This window comes from Trichoderma breve, chromosome 6 (genome assembly GCF_028502605.1).
Source record: "Trichoderma breve strain T069 chromosome 6, whole genome shotgun sequence".
In the NCBI taxonomy this organism is placed as follows: Eukaryota; Fungi; Ascomycota; class Sordariomycetes; order Hypocreales; family Hypocreaceae; genus Trichoderma; species Trichoderma breve.
Genome location: NC_079237.1, coordinates 676,433 through 685,435, shown reverse-complemented (window position 1 = coordinate 685,435; position 9,003 = coordinate 676,433). Strand labels below are relative to the sequence as shown.

At 49.5% G+C, this 9,003-nt stretch overlaps 3 protein-coding genes across 3 annotated transcripts; 2 read left to right on the top strand and 1 right to left on the bottom strand.

The window, feature by feature from the left end:
* Positions 1–11: 11 nt before the first annotated feature.
* T069G_09129 (uncharacterized protein) lies at positions 12–1,251 on the top strand (the record flags this gene model as incomplete). The annotated part of the gene is made up of 2 exons (XM_056176339.1): positions 12–289; positions 852–1,251. The coding sequence occupies 2 exons, from the start codon at positions 12–14 to the stop codon at positions 1,249–1,251; spliced, it is 678 nt and encodes a 225-aa protein (XP_056024817.1).
* A 3,316-nt stretch (positions 1,252–4,567) lies between these two features.
* Positions 4,568–6,650, top strand: T069G_09128 (fungalysin metallopeptidase (M36) domain-containing protein; the record flags this gene model as incomplete). The annotated part of the gene is made up of 3 exons (XM_056176338.1): positions 4,568–4,930; positions 5,005–5,953; positions 6,046–6,650. The coding sequence occupies 3 exons, from the start codon at positions 4,568–4,570 to the stop codon at positions 6,648–6,650; spliced, it is 1,917 nt and encodes a 638-aa protein (XP_056024816.1).
* A 285-nt stretch (positions 6,651–6,935) lies between these two features.
* On the bottom strand, positions 6,936–8,807 carry T069G_09127 (gpi16 subunit, GPI transamidase component domain-containing protein; the record flags this gene model as incomplete). The annotated part of the gene is made up of 2 exons (XM_056176337.1): positions 6,936–8,005; positions 8,057–8,807. 2 exons carry the CDS (start codon positions 8,805–8,807, stop codon positions 6,936–6,938), a joined length of 1,821 nt encoding a protein of 606 aa, XP_056024815.1.
* Between the last annotated feature and the right edge of the window lie 196 nt (positions 8,808–9,003).

Genomic DNA, 9,003 nt, shown 5'->3' with positions numbered 1-9,003 from the left:
TCGACAACAAAATGGAACAACCAACTGTCTCTCCTGAAGAGGCTGCAAAGAGCCAGTTTATAAATAATCAGTTTCACGATGAGACCAGGATACACCAGAGACACAACAATACCACACTCAATCTCCATCTGACCCACCGACCGGCCCGAGCCGCCATTCGTCTCACCCCATATCCACGCAACGAGGATCTCATCCATCATCCTGATCTCGTGGATAAGCTCAATACACTCTTGCCATACCCATCAGCGATATCTCACAGTGCTGCGCTCTGGGGTCTGGGCGGCTCTGGGTAAGTACAAATTTTCACATTGCAAAAGAAGATCAAGAGAAGAGCTGGCTGGCTTAGAAAGACATAAATCGCGCTCAACTATGTATACCGGCGGTGCACCGATGTCACTTACTCTATCTTATAAGTGCACGCTGATACCAAGGCAATATTTTCACATGATTATAGAACAATAGCGCAGAAGCTTTAGATTAACAAAAACAGCCTAAGCGACAGGGCTTTTCTCGAGGCTGTGCGTAAGGCATGAAAGATGCAATGCGCCTATTAACATATTTAGAATATAGTTTATTTCGGTTATTTATATTAGATAAAAGGCTGAAAACCTACGTAATATTATTTATACTATCGCATACGTTAGTATCAAAAAATATTGCGGAAGAAATAATAACAACCGCGCTCAAACACCTTAACAACTGTCTAAGAGATGATATAAAGGAACTAGAATCTGAGACTGTTAACATTATCACACAGTTGAAAGAGTTCTCCTTTATTGCTATATGTAAAATAGATGGCGATGGACGGAATTATGAAATGTATAACTTGTACAAGAGGCTATACGACACAGCCTGAATATGGGGAAGTCAAGCATAATCAACGAAAAGAATATCATCCTCGGACATGTCTCTGGGAAGGAGACCGAGATGCAAGTAAGCCGACACACCCAGCCTATCGAATCAACGGGCATGAGCAACGATGAGCACTTGGACGGCGAAAAATATTTCTCGAGTATCGCTCCACAAGCTGCAGCAGACCTTTTCCCTGATTCACAACGAGATACCTGGAAACAATGCGGGAAATTCTTAGCACGTGTATTGCAAATCGGAGAGTGGGCAGATGTGAACAAGAAGCAGATTGAGACGACGCAGCTACTTGAAGAGCAGCTGAGTTGCTTCATCATGGTGGGCAATGGAGAGCAAAAGAGCGTTTGGATTAAAGAATACTGGAACTCAGGAAAGGAAGGCTAGGAGATCATCATCCAGACACAATCTCAGCCATGGGAAGCCTTTTATAACATGATTCAGACAAGGCTTCTATGGCGAGATGGAGCCTATTTCTATTCAGATTTATGAAGCCTAGGAAGGAGATGCTGAGGATCCAAATGAAATCCGAGCTAAGGAATGGCTTGTAACATTATACCATGCACAAGGCCGGAATAGCGAGGCAGAACCTCCTAACGTTCAAGTGGACAATGAGAGATATTTGGAGATAATCACCCAAACATAATTCTGGCCATGTACAGCCTTGCTTGGAGTTGGCATAGGTTGAGCCGCAATGAGGATGGAGTTGCGTTGGTGTAGCAGAGTATAACCGCTATAGTTAGGACCAGACCATCCCCTAACCGTGAATGCTACTGAGTATCTTCAACACTTTGAATCTTGCACGAGAGACTGGGAAACGAACAATCACTAGTGACTTCGGCTATTCTCTTGTTGAGGGGGTTGAAGCGACGTTGGATGGAAACGGGTAAATTTGGGCTCAAAGCGCTGCGTACCACAGCCACGAGTAATCTCAAGCTGTTCAGATTTTGTTCAAGAGATTCAGAGAAATTACTACACGGATTAAACTATTATTTAAAGACCACGCAGGTTTCACAGCGAGATGATATCATTTTACTTTTAAGAAACACGTTTATGAGCTAATGAAGCATAAACTATCTACTTCTATCATGAAAGAAGAACACAACGACCCTTTACATGTCTTTTCGCCTCGGAATATAACAATAATTTTCTATGTTTTGGCACGCGCCAGCTAAATTCTGCTGGAATAACAGTATATTTGTATTGATTTCTATAATTTTAAAACATATCAGCTGTACTAGGGGCCTCGTATCATGATAGTTAAAAAAGGCAGTTGAATTTAAGTTATACTATATAACTTTAACGGAACTAGATTAAAAAAAGAAGATATCTATCTTTATCACACGAGATCAGAGATAAATGCTATCTTTATTATATACCGTAGTTAAATAATAGTACCTAAGATACCATTTGATTACTTTTTTCATCTCCCTTCTCTATGGGTCCTAGAATCTTAATAGATAGTGCGTTGTTTCTTTATTTATGACTGTGTATACTGACTGAAAGCTGTATTGCCTTTGAGAATTGTATGTTGAATTTGATATCAGCCTGGCTTATGCAAGATTAATATGCGGAAAGAAATGATATAGGCCATAGAGAAATTTGCATATTTGCTGAGAGTAGTATTACGCGCTGTTGCGGGATGCCTCTTCCACTGCCAAGATGCTACGATATTGTTTCGTCATCCGATGATCAAATTGAGTTGTAGCAAGACAAAATAATTGAACAATAATGCGTGTAGAGGAGACGAATCACAATGCTTCAACCTCAGATATCACAGATGCCTCGTACGACAATCGATCCGTTTACTACCCTGCACTACACAAAGACAACGTGATGGATGGTTCACATCCTCTAGCTTGATAATCATCTACAAATTAATCCCCCTATTCATCTATTTTAACATCTAGTATTCAATCGGAATCTCTCCTTTCCAACCAATCGGCCCAATGTTGCTTCTTAAGCGGACATCCTATCAACCCGAAAACACGAGATGTTCAACAACACCATCCACATCTTCACGAGATCATCGCCACAACTGCCGGGGGCTTTTAATATAACCTTCGGATATTCTGCATGAGAATCCGTCTCATTCCTTGGATATCCGCGCCCAGCCACACGTTCCTGGCAGGGAAAGCCGTGTTTAGGCGCCATTGTGCCAAGAGAATACGATGCTAAGGGGTTACATGCATCCTTCACCAAGTGCAGAATGGAAAGTGAAAGCGATGGTCTAGATAGACTCTTAAATAAATCATTGATATGGATAATGGAACCGTTGCATTGAAAAAGCCTAGTCGGCCCAACTCATACGGCCGCAGCTACGTTATTGGATGTCCTCTTCCCTTTGCATGAAAATGGTTCATTTGGAGCTGCTATCTATATTAGCACACTACGGCATCTTGCTTAAGCCATCGTTTCAGATGTAGATTCATTTGTAGATTAGATAAACTAGACAAGTGGTTGTGCAAATACTATTTGCATATACTATAGTGTCCTAGACAACTTGTCCCTGAATACTATATCACATCCCCACCACTCTCTTTATTGACTCAAAACCATAATTTAACCTACTTCGGAGCAAAACCTAAATCCCGGCATTCGTAATAGTAACTTTCCTCTCCTATAAGCTCGGTGAATGGCATCATTGCAGCCGATCGGAACGCAACCCCGGAATCCCGCCCCGATCTGGCAGGTCAATACACGCTCCCACGATACCGTAGCGTCGCTTTCTTGGCCCTCTGATAATGCGCGTTGTTTTAAGCGACCCATAAGGAATCCTGGCTCCGGAAACGAGTGGAAAATTCATGCGCCGCTTTGTTAAGCTTAACACGTATAGTTACCGTCAAATGCTAAACTTGCCCCCCGCTGCTCAAAGGCAATTCGACAGAATATGCCCGATGGCTGAGGGGTCGCGAATCGCCTAGGCCCGAGAAAGAAGTTGCTTTAACAGATGCCGCAGACTAGAGCCGTCGATTAGTTTTTTGCTTTGCTTTGCTCATCTGATGGACCTATAGAGTGACTAAAACGATGTGATTCCAAGTTATAGGCAGCTGACCAACTTCTGTTGCCCAAATCCATTGCGTGGGATATAGTTACATCGCCCACAACTTGGTCAACGCCAGGAGTTTCTCAGTTCGTATAGGATCGTCGATAAGAGCATTTGGCCCTTTGATACCACTCCATTGGGCAATCTCTTGGGTGATATTTCGCCTTCGCTTCCCGCTGTTCATTTGCTCCCCGAATCTGCCGAACCTGGCCGTGGATCATGTCGTTGCGTGCCATTGAACATGGACTTTTGTTCACCCTAAGGGCCTTGGCGATGTGGAATTCCCATAGTTGCAAAAGTTCTCAACAAAACTCTTGGTGTTGAACAGAATGGATTCACAACACCTTCCTTTTTTCCTCGTCGCCTTTGCGTGAATTAGTCGCCAAGACTCACGATGCTGTAAATCTCGACTGAGAGACGTGATCACATTCTACTTCGAGTGTAACATCCGGATTTTGTATACTGATAAGGAACTCCGAAGGAAACATCTTGCGAGATGGTCGAGATGCTGTCGAAAATCCTGAGCATAAAAGGGTCCAATGGCTCCTCATTATTCCAATAGATGAGCCAGCAGGTTGCTTCACAAGGTCGATCACTCGATCCTCGCTCTGGTGCCTCTCCAGCTTGTATAACTCTGATCGCCTCTCAACTGTCACCATGAAGTCTGCTATCCTTCTTGGCCTCACTGGCCTTGCTGCCAACGTGCACGCTCATCCCGCCCCGAAGCTGGAGACCGCCTCTGGCTTGGCCAAGCGCGGCATTGATATCAGCAAGTACAGCCTGCCTAGCTTGTCTGACTACACTCCCTCGACACACGTCGAGGAGGAGGCTTCTATCCAGGCTGAGGGTTTCAAGCGCGACTACGTCGCCACTGCTACCCGAGCTGTCAAGCGAGCTGCTCCCAACGCGGAATTCCGTGTCGTTCCCGACCACTACGTCGACGTCGACGGCATTGGCCACGTCCACTTCAAGCAGACAGCCCACGGCATTGACATTGATAATGCTGACTTCAAGGTCAACGTAAGTAACATGAATAAGAACTCCTTCCCCTGATCCAACTGGATGGAAGCTTACTTATCAATGCCTTGCTTCAGATTGGCCGAAATGGCAGAGTCTTTTCTCACGGAAACAGCTTCTTCGCCGGCAAGATTCCCGCAGAGAGCCCCCTGACGAAGCGTGACTTCTCCGACCCCACGAATGCGCTCAAGGGTGCTGTCGACATCTTGGGTCTCCCCATCCAGGCCGAAGGTGCCACCGCCGAGGCCCAGGAGGGAACTGAGAAGTACACTCTCAAGGGCACCTCTGGTGCTGTCAGCGACCCCGAGGCCCGCCTGGTCTACCTTGCCAAGGAGGACGGAACTCTGTCTCTGACCTGGCGAGTTGAGACCGACGTCGTGGACAACTGGCTGCTCACATACATCGATGCTGCCACCAACAAGGAGGTCCACGGTGTCGTCGACTACGTCAGCGACTTTGCCACCGTCGAGGTGTTCCCCTGGGGCCTCAACGACCCCACGGAGGGTGACCGCAAAACCTTCACTGACCCATGGAGAGTCGATGCCTCCCCCTTCACCTGGTTCGGCGACGGAACCACCAACTACACCACCACGCGCGGTAACAACGCCATTGCCCAGGTCAACCCCAACGGAGGCAACGACTACCTCAACAACTACCGCCCGACCAGCGCAACCCGGGCCTTTGAGTACCCCTTCTCGCTGACCCAGACCAACCCCACGGACTACCGTGATGCCTCCATCACCCAGTTGTTCTACACTGCTAACAAGTACCACGACTTGCTGTACGTCCTCGGTTTCAACGAGGTTGCCGGCAACTTCCAGGCCAACAACAACGGCAAGGGCGGCAAGGGCAATGACTTTGTCATCCTGAACGCCCAAGACGGCTCTGGCACCAACAACGCCAACTTTGCCACTCCCGCCGACGGCAGCAATGGCCGCATGAGGATGTACATCTGGACTGTGTCCACACCCCGACGTGACGGCTCTCTCGAGGAGGGCATCGTCATCCACGAATACACTCACGGACGTAAGTTTTGATCGACTCTCCCTTTCTCCCTTGCCTCTCTCCCTCTGTCTGCCCTCTATCGTCTGTCCTCTAACTAACTCGGACATCACCAGTGTCCACACGTCTCACCGGTGGCCCTGCCAACTCCGGCTGCCTGTCCGGCGTCGAGGCCGGCGGCATGGGCGAAGGCTGGGGCGACTTCTATGCCACGGCCATCCGCCTCAAGGCCGGCGACACCCGCGCCACCGACTACCCCATGGGCGCCTGGGCCGACAACAACCCCAAGGGCATCCGCCAGTACCCCTACTCCACCAGCCTGACCACCAACCCGCTCACCTACAAGTCCGTCAACTCCCAGAACGAGGTCCACTCCTCCGGCACCACCTGGGCCTCCATCCTCTACGAGGTCCTCTGGAACCTCATCGACAAGCACGGCAAGAACGACGCCGAGTTCCCGACCTTTGACTCCCAGGGCGTGCCCACCGACGGCAAGTTCCTCGCCCTCAAGCTCGTCCTCAACGGCCTCGCCCTCCAGCCCTGCACGCCCACTTTCGTCTCTGCCCGTGACGCCATCCTCGACGCCGACCGCTCTCTGACTGGTGGCGAGAACTTGTGCGAGCTGTGGACTGCCTTTGCCAAGCGCGGTCTTGGATCCGGAGCCAGGTACTCTGCTTCCGCCCGAACTGAGAGCTTCACCATCCCCTCTGGTGTCTGCTAAATATCCTTCTTTGTGAGAAACAAACTTTTGGATGAGAGGTGTTTTTGAAGCGTGGATGTGAGAAGTCAAATTCTGCTGAAGGAGGGAAACAATGGAGGCTGGTCTCTCGAATCATGTAAGCAGTTAGGTAACCTGTTACCATATCAAATAAGTAAAATAAAGTGAAAGAAGAAAAAAAGTCTCCCTGTGCCGCTGTTTCGGTGATGTCAAAATATCCCAAGATGCAGTCTAAATGTTCTGTATTTATGTATGCAATTTCTAACAACAAGAAATATGAAAAGAAAATCACTTTGCCTCAGTTTTCCCTGTGGCCGACGTTGCACTTCCTCCTGCTGCCACTGTAGCTACCGCCGTCTTCTTCTTCTTCTTCAGCTTCTCAATGAAGCCTAATACTTTGTCCTTGATGGCTCCGGACGGAGCCTCGTTTGCGCCGACCATGCGCCTGACGAGGATGTTGTACAAGCCGCCAAAGGCAAGCGCAATGGTTGTTGATGTAAAGATGATGACGTTGTAAGGCATACTGAAATCAGGAGTGGGAAGGTAGAGAAGCAAGCTCGTGGTGCGGATGTTCATGGCCTTGGGCTCCAGTGTGGTGATGACAGCGGCTGCGACGTCGAAGCCGCGGTTTGCGTCTGGGGGATACTCGGTGTATCGCAAAATGGACTTTTCAAAATCATAGGTGAGGAAGACGGTGCAGTGTGGAGGGATGCTGACGAGGAGCTCGAGCTGTGTGCCGCGAGCGCGGTCAAGGGCCGGGCGGTAGTAGATCTGCTTGACGATTTCGGTGGTAGTATTGGTGTTGGGTGACGATCCGGAGATGCGCGCAGAAAGAGTATGCAGATAGACGCGCATGAACCAGGGGAGAGATTCCATGTAGACAAACTCCACCGTGTCATCGCCTGGATTCGTGAGAATGGCTTGCACGCCACCATGTTCCTGTCCATGGCCGGTGAAACTTCGCTCGGCGTACAGCACAGGTGTTTCTGGCTTGACAATGCCGAGAGAGGCAGCTTCTCCGTCAGCAGGGACCTCGGGCTTAGTCAAGATGAGGGTGAATTCCTTCTCTTGGTCGATATGGTAGCATCGTAGAGAGTCGTTGTTGGGGTACTTGATTTCATGAGCACCTTCCGAGGAGAAGATGTCGCGAGTTGATGGGATATGAACACAGACCGGGGGAGTTTCGGAGTCTGTCAAGGGGCATGTGCCTTTCATTGTTCGCCCAAAGATTTGGGATAGCGTCCACTCCTGGCCGCGAAGATGATCCACAGGAAAGCAAGAATCGTCTGGGTTATGGTAGGGCTTTGAAGTATCGCAGATTAGATCACGGCCAGGGGGAGGTCTTGGGATGGGGTTGTCTGGATGGTGTTAGCTAGCCCCGAGCATCGTTATAACAGTAGAAACCGTACCATGAGGTCTCTTGGATCGATCAACATCCAAGACCATGTCGACCGTTTGTTCAAGCTGGAGAACGCATTCCCCCTCTGAGGGGCAGATGGGCCGCACATCAATGGCCATGCTCTGAAACGATGCATCAAACAGTTTGTGTCCATCCAGCAAGCTCGCAATTCCGGCCTTTCCCTTGCATGGCAGCATCTTCAAAAACGGCGTTAAGTTCTCCGTGCAAACTACTTCATGGGGCAGCACTCCATGCAGCAGCCTCGTATTGTCCAGCGTCGTGTTGGGATGATCGCCCTCGGGCTGGAACGACACAACCGGTCGAATGGTCCTGGTCCCGTCAATGAAGTTGAGACTGGCGCAGAACAATCCGGAGAGCGCATTGGTCAGCGTCAACCACTTCTCGTCCGCCTCTTGGTCCGTCTCAGCATCCAGCCACGCCCATAGTTCCACTCCAGTGCCGCCCTCTTTGGTTCCGTCCCAGGGCCGAGTTCCCCAGCTCTCCGCATCCCATCGTCCCAGCGTGAATCTCAGATGAAGCTCTCGTGTGCCCGCATACTGCAGGATCTGGCCCAGAGACCGCGGAAAGAGTCGAAAATTCTGCGCCTCAAAGTCGGCAATTGAGGTGTTGGCTCGAAAGTTGAAGCTCGCGAGGAGTGCCGACAGTGGCAGCGGCCGTAGATTCAGCTGCTCGTGGTACTCGGTCGCTGATACCAGGACGCTGGGGATAATTAGTGGTAGGAATGACAAAAGGCTGCGCATCGTGAAAGGAGGAAAAGAAAAAGAGAGTGAGGAGAAAAGGAGGGGATACGCGAGTCGCAGGCGCGATTCGGGCGAGATTTACATCTCTTGAAGTTGGACTTGATATTGCCAGATTGGAGCTGGGCCGTTCCCTTGCGACTCGGTACGTACCGTTGGGATAGGTGCAGCCACACTGGCTAGGCACATGCGCCACAAG